Below are 14,945 nucleotides of genomic sequence, written 5' to 3' on the forward strand. Positions count from 1 at the left end.
GGCTCACAACCATTGGTAATGAGATCTGATGCTCTCTTCTGTGGTGTCTTTAGTCAGCTACAGTGTACTTACATATAATAAATAAATAAATAAATAAATAAATCTTAAGAAAAACATTTCTGGGGAAATAATCAACATTTTGCATATTTACATTTCATATTCACTTAATATAAATTAATTACTTGCCTGTTTTCAAACAGGAAGCACAGAGCTACAGCCTGGCTCAGCCAAAAGATTCCATATTTCTCTATCATACCCCCACCTCCCAGCCCCCCATCGCTTCTTTAAGTCAGGATCTTAAGCATGTCAGGATGGCCTCAAACTTGCTCTGTCTCTGGGGATGGCCTGGAACTTCTGCTCCTCTACCATGGTCTTCTACACCATTCCAGGTTTATGAGGCGCTGGAGATCAAACCCAGGCCTCGAGATGTCAGGCAAGTGCTCTACCAACTGAACTAAATCCCCAGCCCTGTTTTACTTGTATACAAAAAATATATCAAAAAAGGAGAATCAATAAAGTTTTATTACTTAGGTAAATGTTCATTTTCCTTTTAAGTGATCACAATCTTGGGACATGCTGGCACTTTAAAGAGACTGTGAACAGGACACTGTATGGTTAGAAACTGTGAATAGGACTCTATACAGTTAGAATTACTGTGTGAGGATTTTTTTTTTACATACCTGTGATGGTCTTTGTCACAGGTTTATTTATTTATAGATGAGGTCTTAACTGAATGCTAGAGAAATCATAAGGTCAGTTGCCCTTTCTTAAGGCCTTACTGCTCCAAAGGTGGCGGTTTGCAGGTGCTGCTCTGTCTAACAGCTTGTTAGAAATGCATACACCCCCAAACCTGACAAAATCTGCTCTCTATGAATTCCCAGTCGCAAAGAACAAAGGGAAGCCTGACTCCCCAAGGGTCTAGGCTTCTGCTCATGCTGTAACTGAGCCTCTGAGGTGCTTGGCTTGGCTCAGGGCAGCTGGGGGAGCGGAGGTAAGGACTGGATATTAAATTGCAGCCAAAGCCAGGAAGGTTTATGGCAACAAAAGGAACCTGCTTGTGGCGTGCTGTCTGCATGGGCCATTGAGGGAGGGGCCGGGAGGGCTGCTGCCAGCAGAAAACTTTCTTTGTGTGTGTGTGTGTGTGTGTGTGTGTGAGAGAGAGAGAGAGAGAGAGAGAGAGAGAGAGAAGCTGAGGATCAAATCTAAGGCCTCTTTCCTGCTCTATCACCCGAGTTCCATTCTCAGCCCCATCAAGAATTTAGAAGTTGCTCTTGCTCTTCCTCTCTGCCCCCCCCCCCCCGCCACCCCTCCTCCGTATTCATGGCTACTCCTCTACCCACTCTGCCTTTCTCTGTCTCTACTACCCCCTCAACTCCCCTCCCCATGCCCTAAATAAACTCTATTCTACACTAAAGTAATAATAACTTAGAAGTCTTACTGATACCTTTTAGCCAAGTGGAGAAGAGGGTAGGACCCTCAGTTTTAATTAAATTGGAATGTGCATGATTTGAGTTTAAAAACATGTAAAATTTCATACTTATAGGACACAAAAAAAAACTCATTAAACTTTTTTTTTTTTTTTTTTTTGGTTTTTCGAGACAGGGTTTCTCTGTATAGCCCTGGCTGTCCTGGAACTCACTTTGTAGACCAGGCTGGCCTTGAACTCAGAAATCTGCCTGCCTCTGCCTCCTGAGTGCTGGGGTTAAAGGCGTGTGCCACCACGCCAGGCATCATTAAACTTTTTAAAGAATTTGTGATTAGGGTTGAAGAGGTGGTCAGTTGCTGCTCTTCCAGGAGACTCAAGTTCAGTTCCCTGAACCCATGTGAATGGGCTCACAATGACCTGCGACTCCAGCCTCAGGGGATCTGACACTCTCTTCTGCACACCACACATGTAGCATGCATTCACAAACACAAATAAAAACTTCAAATCTGAGCTGGTGAGATGGCTCAGTGGTTAAGAGTGCCTACTGCTCTTCCAATGGTCCTGAGTTCAAATCCCAGCTGTTTGTGGACCATTTGAACTCATACATGGTGGCTCACAACCATCCCTAATGAAATCTGAGGCCCTCTTCTGGAGTGTCTGAAGACAGCTACAGTGTCTTACAAATAATAAATGAATAAATAAATATTAAAAAAAACCTTCAAATCTGCTGGGCAGTGGTGGTGCACCCGTTTAAGAGGGAGAGGCAAGTGGATCTCTGAGTTTGAGGCCAGCCTGGTCTACATGAGTTTCAGGACAGCCAGGGCTACACAGAGAAACCCTGCCTTGAAAAACCAAAAACAAACAAACAAAAACCAGAAACCTTCAAATCTCTTTAAAAAGAGAGTATGCAGGCCAGCCAGCCAGGGCTACATACTAAGACTGTCTCCCCCGGCAGTGGTGGCACACTTCTGTAATCCCAGCACTTGGGAGGCAGAGGCAGGCGGATTTCTGAGTTTGAGGTCAGTCAGAGTGAGTTCCAGGACAGCCAGGACTGCACAGAGAAACCCTGTCTTGAAAAATAAAAAAAAATAAAAAAAAAAGACTGTCTCAATAAAAATAAGATATAAAACAATTAGATATAAACAACAAAAAACCCATTGCACAGAGATGTAATTACAACAAAATCTTGTTTGGTTTGAGATCTGAGATCAAGTTTTGCGCACATCATTCCTTAGAATATAACCCAGGCCAAATACAGTCTTCAAATTAATACTATATATCTCCAAACTAGATTTAGTGGTATCCAACTGTCTTTATCGTTTAGGACCTCCTTATTCTAGTGAGGGTAATTGGTGATAGTCCAGATACAGCTGTTAATTTAGAGTAGACTGAAATGGTAGGACTCGAACTCTTATACCGCCACCAACAGAAGCACGTGGAGTGTGTGGGGTACACCTCTTGCCTTGGCGGTCTAACTAGTTAGAAGTCAGAGGCGCAGAGCAAATACGTGGGTTGGGACATGGCACGTGGTAGGGGGGACAGAGCGCAAGGCAGGCCACAGTAGGCCCCGCCTGGCCAGGGCATTCAGAGGAGCCCGGGGAGGGGCACGTGCAGCCTGTCCAGCGGGCGCCAGCTCCTTTTGGGCTGGCACCCACCACCCGCCCGCACACAAAGCCCGCTCGGCGCGCTCGGCACTCGGCTCTTCAAGCCTGTGCCTCTGAGCCCCGCCTGGCGGCCTCCAGGTTGGGTGTGAGGCCGGGGCAGGCTGTAGGCGTCGATTGGCTGCGCGCATCGAACCGCCGCGGGCGGGAGCGCGAGGGGAGGAGTGGGCCGCGGGGGGTGGAGGAAGCGGCCTCGCTCGCGCCGAGGAGGGAGCAATTGAATTTCAAACACAAACAACCACACGAGCTAGCGCTCCCGGAGCCGTGTGTTGCCCACCGCGCCCGGCCCTGTCCGAGCGGCGCGCGGGCGCAGACGCCGTGGCTGCCCCGGAGCTCGCGTCGGGGGCCGGCATCGAGGCGGGGGCCGCGCGAGGGCCGGAGCGCAGCGGCGCCGCAACCGCCGCACGCGCAAACTTGGGCTCGCGCTTCCCGGCTCGGCGCGGAGCCCGGGGCGCCCGCGGCCCCGCCATGTCGCGATCCAACCGGCAGAAAGAGTACAAGTGCGGAGACCTGGTGTTTGCGAAGATGAAAGGATACCCACACTGGCCGGCCCGGGTGAGTGGCGCGGCCGTCGCGGGCCCTGCTGCGGGTTGCATAACGCTCGGGAGGGCACGGCCGCCGAGCGCGGAGCGGGCGTAGGGGCAGGGGTGCCAGGCCTGTTCTGGCTGGCGGGAGCCCACCACCGCTTACATAACGGAGGCGATCGCGGCCGGCACCTGGCGGGCAGCGCCGCGTGCTCAGTTCGCCCTCACCCCTCCGTCACAGCGGCCGAGGCTTCGGGCTCACGGTGGCGGGGGGGGGGGGGGGAGCGGCCCGATGGTGTGTCGCTTCTTTCGCCGCGAATCCCAACCCCTTCTCGGAGCCCCGCTTGAGCCCTGAGTCTCCATTGATAGTTGCCTCCAGTTCAGGTTTCTCTGGCTGGACGAACGGGTGCGAGGGGTCTCAGTTCACAGAGGGTTAGGTGGATGTAGAGTTGGCGACTCACAAACTTTCTTGGAGCATTTTGGTAGGAACTCTGAAGTTGGGAGGGTCGTGAAATGTTTGGGGACGACTTACTTAAAAATGGTCTTGCCTGGCCTGGTGACTCTGCCATAACCGATTTAGCCCCCAGCTCTACAAGAACATCCCTCCATATGCCTCCAGCTCAGACTTGGAACTGGAGGCAGCAGGGCCCCCGTGTGCTTTGGGAAATCCAGTACAGACGACCTTAGCGCGGTGTGGGGGATTGTGGGACGCTGGAGTTTCCTCGGCTTCCCATTAGTGAGCGTCTCCAGTCAGGGAGGCCGGTGTCAGCCATGTGGTTGTTTGAACCCGCCAAGAGTAGGGCCTTCCCCATTCCAGCACCTGGCCAGGTGGGAGGGTGGGGCAGAAAGCCTGCTGTGTTTATCACCTTCCCTCCCAGGAAAAGGTGTGTGTGTGTGTGTGTGTGTGTGTGTGTGTTGGGGGGAGGGTTGCTTCTGGGAATTTTTCAAAACGATTGTAGAGGGGGCCCTTGATACCGAGTGAGGGCATGACTCAGCCCCTTAGGGTGTGGAACTTGTGTAAAAGAAATCCTCGGGCAGAAAGGCCTGGAGGGAGGGGTCTCAGGCAGGATTGCCTTGTGAATTTTACAGTATGGCTGACTGTTCATCTGGCTCAGTACGACTCTGAGGCTCCATGCTGTCTTCGTTCCTATTCAGGGTGTCAGGACACCTTGATCTTTGAGAAAACTCAAGTGGCCCTCCATATTCTCTCTCTCTCCCTCCATCCCAAGGAGTGTGTTCAATCCTACTTGCCTGAGCCTTGCTCACTGAAACTTTAAAATGGGTCAAGTAAGGCCTGGGTCTGGCCTGGGAGTGCAGTGCAGAGAGAGAGAGGCCAGACTCTTTCCAGAAGCTTAGAGGGCCTCGAGGGCCTGACTGAAGCTAGGCTTTGTATATGTGTGTCATGTAAACACTCATGTAATTTATTACCTTGCATCCTCTGATCCATTGGCTTCTTGGTCCAGATGCCAAGGCACTGGTAGGGAGGGCAAGAGCTGGACCCAGGTTTCTACTGCTTTTCCCTGCTGGGGGTGAGACAAAGTTCAGAGGTAAGCTATGTCTGAGGAAAGAGAAGTAGTTATGGAATGTTGATTTACAGAACCTTCTGGTATGCCTTATTTCATGAGATTTTGGGGCCCCATGAACAAGTCCCTCTGATTTTGGTGTTCCTTGGGTAGAGGATAGCCCTTGGAGTAGATATACCATCTATTATTTCTTTTCATTATGAGTGTCTAGGAGAGATGGGCAGGAGAGAGAGACAATTTCTTTCTATTGAAGCCAGGACTTTTGAGCTGAAGTTGTAAATGGGTCTCAAAGAGACACCCCAACACTTGGCTTCATTGTGACACTTAACAGGGGTACACCAGGCTATCACCTCTAAGGCATTCCCCTTGACTCCCAAAAGGACAAAACCGAGTTGTGGTCTTCCCCACCCCCAATTCCTTAGAACCTGTTTTAGCTTTTCCTGAGTCCGGAGGAGGAGGAAGCCTGGAGTCTGCTCCAGGGTGTAACCAGAATCCCCAGCCACTGTGCAGGCCACCACTTGTACCTAGCGACTGCTAGGGGACATGGGCTTCAGGAAAAAGACTGAAAGGGTCCAGGGTTGGAGATTGAAGTCATAGGGGCTACCTGATAGCAGGACCTGACTAGAAGAATGTATTATGAATCCATCTTCTCTCTTCTTCTTCTTCCCTAACTTCCTGAAGGATCTCCAGGCAGTTAACAGTGAACAGCCCTAGCCCTGAGATTCCCCTCCCCCAGTCCTGGAGAGGACTCTTCTAGTTCCTGAGCATCCTAGAGCCTTCCTTTTCCCTCTGCCACCTCACCTTTTCTGCCCTTGGGCTTTGCACACTCCCTAGCCCAAATCTCTGAGCTGCCTGCTATCCTGGACATTCCAGTTTTCCTAGGTCAAATCAGTCTGACCCTAGGAATGGTGGTCAGTTAGTATGTTCTTTGTTTTTTTGAGACAGGGTTTCTCTATGTAGCCCTGGCTGTCCTGGAACTCATTTTGTAGACCAGGCTGGCCTTGAACTCAGAAATCCTTCTGCCTCTGCCTCCCAAGTGCTAGGATTAAAGGTGTGTGCGCCACCACTGCCCAAGTTAGTTTGTTCTTATCTTTCCTTAGCCTTCCTAATGCCTGACCTTCCCCCAGCCCCCTTCATTTCCCCCTTGAGACAGGGTTTCTCTGTAGAACTGAGACCAGGCTGGCCTCAAACCCAGAAATCTGCCTGCCTCTGCCTCCCAAGTACTGGGATCAAAGGCGTGCGCCACCACTGCCCAGCTTAAATGCCTGTTTGGGTTCTGAGTGGTGTGGGCCTGGTGTTCAGTTCACCCTGCTCCTCTGAACACTTCAAATGGCTTCTAAGGATTCTACCCTTAACAGGACAGGATTTCTAGTGCTTGAAGCTTGTCTGATGGAGGCAGGCAGAAGCAGAGGAGTGAGCCCAAATGGTTAAGAAGTTTCAGAATCTCCCTCCAGTTGGCTAGAGGAAGAAGTGTGGTAGGGTCACCAGCACATCTGACTCACTTTTCTTTGACTCACTGAGTTTAGTAACTGTGGATATAGAGAAAGGGCACCACCTAGGAGACAGATTCAGGTAGAGACCTTCTTTGAGATTTAATAGCCTCACCTTAGAAGAACAAGTGCCAGGAAAGAGTTCCTTTATAGCTTAAGGGGTGCTGCCACATAATTGACTTTTCCTGTTTTGTGGGGGAGGGGGCTGGAAAGCACTCCCATCCCCCAACCCTACCTGATGCCTCTACTGTAAGATGAATAGGGTTAGGATAGTTAGGGAATGAGCCTCTTCAGCTCTTCAGGAAGAAGCTCATCTGCCCACACCCAGCCTTTCTGTAGCAGGAAGTTGGCAGGGCAGATGGAGCTGGTGAGTCTCATTACGTCCAGTTTCTGGGCAGCTAGAGGCCTCCTGGGTCTCCTGCCACACAGCTTAGATTCTGTTTGCTCTCCGTGGGAAGCGGGGATATCCAGTTGTTGCAGCCTGTGATCTTGGAGAGCCTCAAGCCTAACCCTTCCCCCACCTCTTTTCTTTTGGAGTCACCTCTCCTTTTTTTCATTTCACGTGTATTACCAGATTAAATGTACAGTAATACCCTGGCTTAGGTATGGGCTCTCCAACACTTTAGTTTGAGCCCCCCACCCCTTCCAGGCATAGGTGTCAGGCCTTTCACCCCAGAGAGGCCTACAGGAGAGAGTCTTTTTAACTACTGTCTCCTGGGAACTCTTAGGCTCTAGAGGTCCTTATTTTATTTTTGCTAATGTCCTCTGAGAAGAGGCTGAGAACTGGAGCCAGGTAGCTTGTCCTGCCCCTCCCTGCCCCACCCCCACCCGCCTTCCTGTCCTAGCTTAGCTTCAAATACAGCCCAGGACCTGCACGCCAGACTACGGGCCTGGGGGGGTGGGGTGCGTTGTTTAGTGTCCCCTCCTCCCCAATCCTAGATGGAAGGCCTGGGGGAGGGGTGGTCACATTCCTAGTTGCTGAGTGGCCCCGGGGGCGGGGTTGAGTTGTCATAGTGATGGGGAACACGTTTGTTGGGGAACTGCGTGCCTTTCCATCAGGTTCCCACACCCCAGCATCTCCTGATTGTTGGGCTGGGCCTAGTTGAGTTTTGCCTTCTGAGGGGGCGGGGCTGGACCGAAGTCCCCAGAGGCCACGGGGCAAGGGGGAGGGACTCAGAAGCCCAAAGACCTCCAAGTCTGGGGCAAGGTGGCCTTCCGAGTCATGCCCACTTAGCTCATTCTACTCACTCAGCTTCCCTGTTCATTTAGTGCACCCTTTATCTCTAATTACTGCTTTGGTCTTCTTCTTAGGCCTGGGTCTGCAGCCCCAGTCAACATGGCTACTTGGCCTCTGGGAGAAGGGCGGGCATCCGGGGCTGTTGCAAGGATTGTTGGGAGTTGTAGTTTTCACCCCAACAGCTTGGCATGGCCTGGACTTCCAGTTGCTCTCTGTTGATTTCAAACTTGACCTTAGATCTCAGCACTTGCTTCCTTTACTGCAGAATTCCTCCTGGGGCAAGGGATTGCCTCAAGAAATTCGGCCTAGATCGAAAAGATGCCTCAGTGGTTAAGAGTACTGGCTGGTCTTGCCAAGGACCTGGGATTCTATTCCCAGCACCCAGACGGCAGCTCACAACCATTTGTAACTCCAGTTTCAGGGGATCCAAGACCCTCTTCTTCTGGCTTCCTCAGGCACTCATGAGGTGCACAGAAGTAATGCTGGAAAACATCCACACACATAAAAATAGCCCCTCCCCCCTTCTACCCTTGAGGGAGACTAGGCCTGAATCTGGTCCTTATTAGAATGTGCCATGTTATCTTGGCAAAGGCATGTCTTCTCAGGGCACAGTCTCCTCTGTAAAATGAGTTGACTGATTTTACTGGCTTTCATTTCATAGTTGTTCACAGAAGTCTTTTAGAGCCAAGGAAGAGGGTTTTGTTTGTTTGTTTTCTTGTCATTTTAATCAGAGCAATCTTTTAATGTCCATAGATTCAATATTTGTTTTTCTGTGAAATCTTGTTAAGTTAATCAGGCTAACTGAGCTCATGAGCCTCCCCCCTCAGCCTTCACATTGCTTAGGATTTCATATTTACTGATTTATTTTGGTGTAGGGGGGTTGGTAGTTTGTTTAGAGTTTCAGATGGGGTCTCCCTTTGTAGTTCTCACTGTCCTCATAAGTATACCAGACTGGCCTTGAACTCACCCAGGGATCTGCTCCCTAGTGCTGAGACTGAAGGCATGCACCACATTGCCTGTTAAGATTTCAGACCTGTACCATCAGGCCTGGCTCATTCAGCAAATACTGTATTTCTGCTGTGTGTTGGAGATGAAAGCAGACCTGAGCGGGTGTGGTGGATACTGCTTTAGACTGAAGAATGAGTCTACTAGCCTAAACTATATGGTGAAGACCTCCCCACCACCACAAACACAAACAAACACACACGCATTCTAGTACAGATAGTCCATGTGAATATCAAGCAAGTAATAAGATGTATTTGTAAAATTGGAACTGTAGTTGGGCAGTGTTGGCACATACCTTTAATCTCAGTATTCAGGAGGCAGAAGATGGAGTTCAAGGCCAATCTAGTCTAAAGAGCTAGATATAGGGCTAGAGAGATGGCTCAGGGGTTAAGAGTACTGACTGCTCTTTCAGAGGACCTTAGTTCAATTCCCAGAACCACGTGCTGGCTCACAGCCATCAATAATGAGTCTGATGCCCGATTCTGACACAAAGGTGTACATCAGATAAAGCACTCATATACATAAAATAAATCTTTTTTTAAAAAAGAGCTAGCTCTAGAACAACCAGAGTTACAGAAAGAAACCCTGTCTCCAAAATGAAAAAATTGGAACTGTTAAGGAGAGATATTATCAGTGTGTTGTGGGGGTGGGGTTGACAGGTCAGAAATGGTTTCTGGGCAGCATGATGGTGGCATGGCAGGGTTGAGGTTGGCAAGCTGGCCAGTGAAGTGGGCCCTGATCATGAGAAGGCATTGGAAGAGGAAAAGTGCACTTCTTGACTTCTCATAATTGGTGATGGGTATGTTGGCATGGGTCTGTATCTGAGGCAGGAGGATCTTGATTTGGAAGCCAGCCTGGGTTTCATAGCAAGGCACTGTCTCAATATATAAAGAAGTGACATCATTGGTCTTGGAATTGGCCAAGATTGGGGAAGATAGTCTCTGGTAAAAGGGAGGGAACTAGTCTTGGGCTTGTTGGGCTTTTCTATCTTAACTCAACTTGGAAAAATTGTACTACTAGAAATATTTTACAAATTGGGTAGTCTCTGGAGCCCTGCTGTCAGGCTCTATACAAATGTATAGGTGGTGGCCCTGCCCCAGACTGGAAAGCCTGGGACTCCTGCTCACATTTGTTCTCCCTTTCTTGTCCCAGATTGATGAGATGCCTGAGGCTGCAGTGAAGTCAACAGCCAACAAATACCAAGTCTTTTTTTTTGGGACCCATGAGACGTGAGTGAGGGGCCAGTGGGCTGGAGGTGGTAACCATGGGAACACGAGTGTGGTGACAGGGTGATGATATCACTTGTTCACGTTTGGCTGTTTAGTTTGGGGGCATCTTAGGGCTTGAAAGCACAGTCTCCTATCTCCTATCCAGGGCATTCCTGGGCCCCAAAGACCTCTTCCCTTATGAGGAATCCAAGGAGAAGTTTGGCAAGCCCAACAAGAGGAAAGGGTTCAGCGAGGGGCTGTGGGAGATCGAGAACAACCCTACAGTCAAGGCCTCTGGCTACCAGGTGAGCAGTTAGTTGTTCCTGCAACCCCCTGGATAGCAGGTGTGTTGTGGGCTCCAGGAGCCTCACCCAGAGGCAATGCTTAATCTTTAGAATATCAGGGCCTTTGGGGTGGTAGAGATGGGACTTCTGCAAGAGGGGCTAGGGGGTGTGGGGTGACTTACAGTTAGGGGCCACTGTCAATGGTTTTTGAGGGCAAGAACAGGTTGGAGACGGTAAGTGGGGCAGGCCTTTATTGGGCCCATCATTAGTAAGAGGACACAGCCTTCCAAGAGGAGGTTCTTGTGAGCCGGGCAGGACAAGGCGGGAGGGCAGGGGGAGCGGGGGTTGTGGGGAACGGGTCCCAGATCCCTTTGGGAGAAGTTGACCCGAGGTTTTGCCTCCTGCTCCAGCCCTCCCCCCTCCTGCACAGAGCCCTGCCTGCCCGGCCTGTGGGTTAACCCCAGGGCTAATCCAACAGAGGTGGGTCTCAAATCACTTGTGAGACTGGGCACCTGGGTGGGGGTGGGGGAAAGGTGGGCAAAAGAAGGAGTGAGTGTTGGAGGGGGTGGTTGGGAGGGGCTAGCCTCTGGTACCGCTCAGCCTCTGATGTCTCCACCACAGTCCTCCCAGAAAAAGAGTTGTGCGGCAGAGCCCGAGGTGGAGCCCGAAGCCCATGAGGGTGACGGTGATAAGAAGGGCAGTGCAGAGGGCAGCAGCGACGAAGAAGGGAAACTGGTGATCGATGAACCAGCCAAGGAGAAGAACGAAAAGGGCACGCTGAAGAGGAGAGCAGGGGATGTGTTGGAGGTAAATGCCAGCATGTGCTCTTTGGCACTTTGAGCCTCTGTGTTACAGCCCAACTCTGAAGTATAAATCCAGCTCCTGGTCTCTGGGAATCCATTTGAGAGCGGAGAATAGAAGAGGATAGTGGGGCAGTGAATGTCACCCAGAGACCCTGAGCAGGAGTGGAAGGAAGCACAGGGAAATGAGCTATTAATGTTCTGTCTCTAGCCTCACTTTATGTCCTCTGATATCTGCTTAGGACTCCCCTAAACGTCCCAAGGAGTCAGGAGACCATGAGGAGGAGGACAAGGAGATAGCTGCCTTGGAGGGTGAGAGGCCCCTGCCTGTAGAGGTGGAGAAGAACAGCACCCCCTCTGAGCCAGACTCTGGCCAGGGACCTCCTGCAGAGGAAGAAGAGGGAGAGGAAGAGGCTGCCAAGGAAGAGGCTGAAGCCCAGGGCGTCAGAGATCATGAGAGGTGAGCTAGCTTCCCTGGCAGTGGGCTGGGAGGGCCTAGCTACTAACAGAGAGGAGGAGGAGGAGGTGGAGAAGAGGACGTAGAGAATGGCCTGCAGTGGTCAGCCTTATTGGAGGCTGGGTGGGCTCTCCCTAAAGACCTGCACTGGCTGGGGTAAGGCCGGGCCAGGATCACACCATTAACCCTTCTCCCCTCCCACCCTCCCCTGCAGCCTGTAGCCACCAATGTTTCAAGAGGAGCCCCTGCCCCGTTCCTGCTGCTGTCTGGGTGCTACTGGGGAAACTGGCCATGGCCTGCAAACTGGGAACCCTTTCCCACCCTATTTACCCTACTCCCTCACTCACTCTCTCCTCTAAGCCCACTCCTGGAGAGTGTCTTGGCCCTCACCTCCAGCTCCCTTCCTACATACACCCTGTGCCCCAGGATGAGATGAGGCCTTGTATCTCTTTACACTTGTTTCCCAGGGTTTCTGCTGGGGTCTAGGCTGCTGTTTCCACCTCTTGACACCTCTGCCCTGCTGCAGGCATTCTAGACCTTTGGGGTGGATAGTGGGCAGGAGTGGAGGTGAAAGAATATAAAGGAGTGTGGGTTCATGGATGGCATCGTCTACCTGAGCTCCTGTCTCCAGCCCCCACACTTATTTTCCCATCTGCCTACATTCAAGAAACAGGACACTGTGGGAGAGAGGCTACCATCCATCCATAAATCCTTGTTGATTTTTGGGAACACTTATCCCCCTGACCCCAGGGTTCAAGGAATTGTAGTTTAACATCTAGACTTTGGAGTTTCCAAGTTTGGGCCTAGGACCTGGAGGGAGCTAAGAGCTGAAGAATCAACTGATTTGCATTGAGGAAATGTCTCTTTAGATCTCAGGGCAGAAATGATAACCTGGGGAGACCTGCTGCCTTCATCTACTTCCCAATGCTTGAGGCCAGCCTGTAGTCAGATATTTCACCCAGACATAAAGGAAAAGACCATTTTTTTTTTAGGAAATGTTTTTAATAAAAGAAAATTACCAAAAAAGAAAAAAAAAACCCAACCCACAAAAGAAGAAAAAAAGGAAAAAAGTTGCCCCGCCCCTTTGTGTGTTCCTCTCTCTGCTCCTTTCTCCCCACTGCTGACCCGTTTTTTGAGGTGCGCTAGGAGGGAGGCTCGCCTCTGACCGGGTTGGCTTTCTCTTTGGACATGGGGCTTTGATGTTCTTCCAGAGTTGGTCTCTGGTGTTTTCTCACATCCAGTTTGTAGCCCACTAAGAATACAGGGAAAAGTGTCCTCCAGCCTCTTCTAGTGGTTTCTTACATGCCCCTCTTCCTTGTCTTTTACTCCCATCTCTCCTCTGGGCTCTGAAGAAAAATTGCTGACTGTAGCTTTGGAAGTGTAGCTCTGAGAATAATAGAAAATTTTGAGTTCTAGGAAAATAAAGCCGCTGATTACTATCCTGATTCTGACTAATTCTTTTCAAGTGTCTGGGTTAACTGAAGAAAGGGAAAGAGACAATCTCTAGATGTCTTCCTCAGATTGGGGGCAGAGACCTCAGCCTCCATTCCCTCACCAGGCCTACAAAGCCCACATCATCCAGTCTACCCTTGCAAGCATCTTGGAGATTCTAAAATATTTTTATACATTTTAAGCTATGTTTTATAAGTATTTTGTCCACATATATGTGCACCACATGCAAGCCTGGTACCTGAGGAGGTCAGAAGAGGCCATTAGGACCCCTGGAACTGGAGGTTTTAAGTTCTTGTATGGGTTTTGGCAAGTCAAGCCCAAGCCATGCAAGAACAGCAACTGATCTGTTGAGCCTTTTAACCAGCAAATAGTCTAACATATTTTAAGCCAGGTATGGTAGCACTAATCTCTACTTCCAGCAATGGGAAGGCAGAGGATCGCAAGCTCAGTGCCTGCTTGGGCTATTATACAAAATGGCCATGCTGAACACTTTACTCCCACTCCAGCCATGCACGCACATGCGTGCACACACACACACACACACACACACACACCACTTGCAGAAATTGCCGATACTCTGGAGATGGAAGCAGGAGGATCAGAAGTTCGTGCTTGCCACACAAGTCAGATTACCTGAGTTCTATTCCTGAGTCCAAAAAAGCTGGTTGAACTACTAGGCTAGTTGGAATGCAGACAGGGGACTCCTGGTCGTGTATCATCTGCCTCTAGAATATGGAAGGAGAGGCCTGATTTCCTGGAATAGAACTTCTAACCCCCGTAGGTGTGTGGTGCCACTGGTGTCTGCACTCAGGCATATACAAAAAGACATACTTTTCAGAACCGAGGACTAAAAAGGGCCTTGTGCTGGGCTAAATTCCCAATCCCAGCAAGTAAAAAGCCTTTAAAAATGATTTGTAATAAAAATAAAATTCAGGGGGCTGGAAAAATGGCTTGGTGGTTAAGAGCACTGATTGTTCTTCCAGAGGTCCTGAGTCCAATTCCCAGTCACCACATGGTGGCTCACAATCTATAATGGGATCTGATGCCCTCTTCTGGTGTGTCTCAAGACAGCGACAGTGTACTCATACATAAAATCTTTTTAAAAAACAAATCCAGACTATATAGTAGTTGGAGAGTTGGTTCACAGTTAAGAGCACTTGTTCTTGTGGAGGACTTGGGTTCAAAGCTCACAACCAACTTCAGTTCCAAGGACTCTAACACCATTTTCTGATCTCCCTTGGCAGTGCACATAGGTAATACACAAATCTAAAGCTTTACTATATTTTTACTATATTTGTGAAGCTGTGCCACCAAGAACAATTGGCAGGAATCAGTTTCTCTTCCCACCATGTGCAAATCCAGGATTGAATTCAGGTCAGGCAGGTAGGAGCCTCTGTTGAGCTATCTGACCAGCCCAAGGAACTTTTTTTATTTAAGATTTAGTTTATGTATATGTACATAAGTACACTGTAGCTGTACAGATGGTTGTGAGCCTTCATGTGGTTGTTGGGAATTTAGGACCTCTGCTCGCTGCAGTTGGCTCACTTGCTCTGGTCAACTCTGCTCACTCAGTCCCTGCTCGAGGATTAGAGGCCTGTGCCACCACGCCTGGCGGCTGCAAGGATTTAAACTGAGGACCTTTGGAAGAGCAGTCAGTGTTCTTACCTACTGAGCCATCTCAGCAGCCCCTCCAAGAAGCTTTTTTAAAAAATCCTTTAAAGTAGCCGGGTGTGGAGGCGCACGCCTTTAATCCCAGCACTTGGAAGGCAGAGGCAGGCGGATTTCTGCGTTCTAGACCTGGTCTGAGTTGAGACTGGCCAGGACAGCCAGGGCTACACAGAGAAACTCTTGTTTCGAAAAACCAAAAACAACAACAAA

At 49.9% G+C, this 14,945-nt stretch overlaps 1 protein-coding gene across 6 annotated transcripts; it reads left to right on the forward strand.

Moving 5' to 3' along the window:
• Nucleotides 1–3,017: 3,017 nt before the first annotated feature.
• Nucleotides 3,018–13,060, forward strand: Hdgf (heparin binding growth factor). Of its 6 annotated transcripts, none has more exons than XM_030252435.1 (7): nucleotides 3,018–3,642; nucleotides 10,019–10,095; nucleotides 10,241–10,379; nucleotides 10,769–10,838; nucleotides 10,980–11,165; nucleotides 11,401–11,618; nucleotides 11,830–13,060. In XM_030252435.1, the coding sequence occupies exons 2-7, from the start codon at nucleotides 10,089–10,091 to the stop codon at nucleotides 11,834–11,836; spliced, it is 627 nt and encodes a 208-aa protein (XP_030108295.1). In that variant the 5' UTR covers nucleotides 3,018–3,642; nucleotides 10,019–10,088; the 3' UTR covers nucleotides 11,837–13,060. The 6 variants fall into 6 exon arrangements, with proteins under 6 accessions (XP_030108295.1, NP_032257.3, XP_006501092.1 ...); XM_030252436.1 differs by lacking the exon at nucleotides 3,018–3,642 and adding an exon at nucleotides 3,711–4,017; NM_001331051.1 differs by lacking the exon at nucleotides 3,018–3,642 and adding an exon at nucleotides 3,778–4,093.
• The last annotated feature ends 1,885 nt before the right edge of the window (nucleotides 13,061–14,945 follow it).

This window comes from Mus musculus, chromosome 3, assembly GCF_000001635.26.
Source record: "Mus musculus strain C57BL/6J chromosome 3, GRCm38.p6 C57BL/6J".
Taxonomy (NCBI): Eukaryota; Metazoa; Chordata; class Mammalia; order Rodentia; family Muridae; genus Mus; species Mus musculus.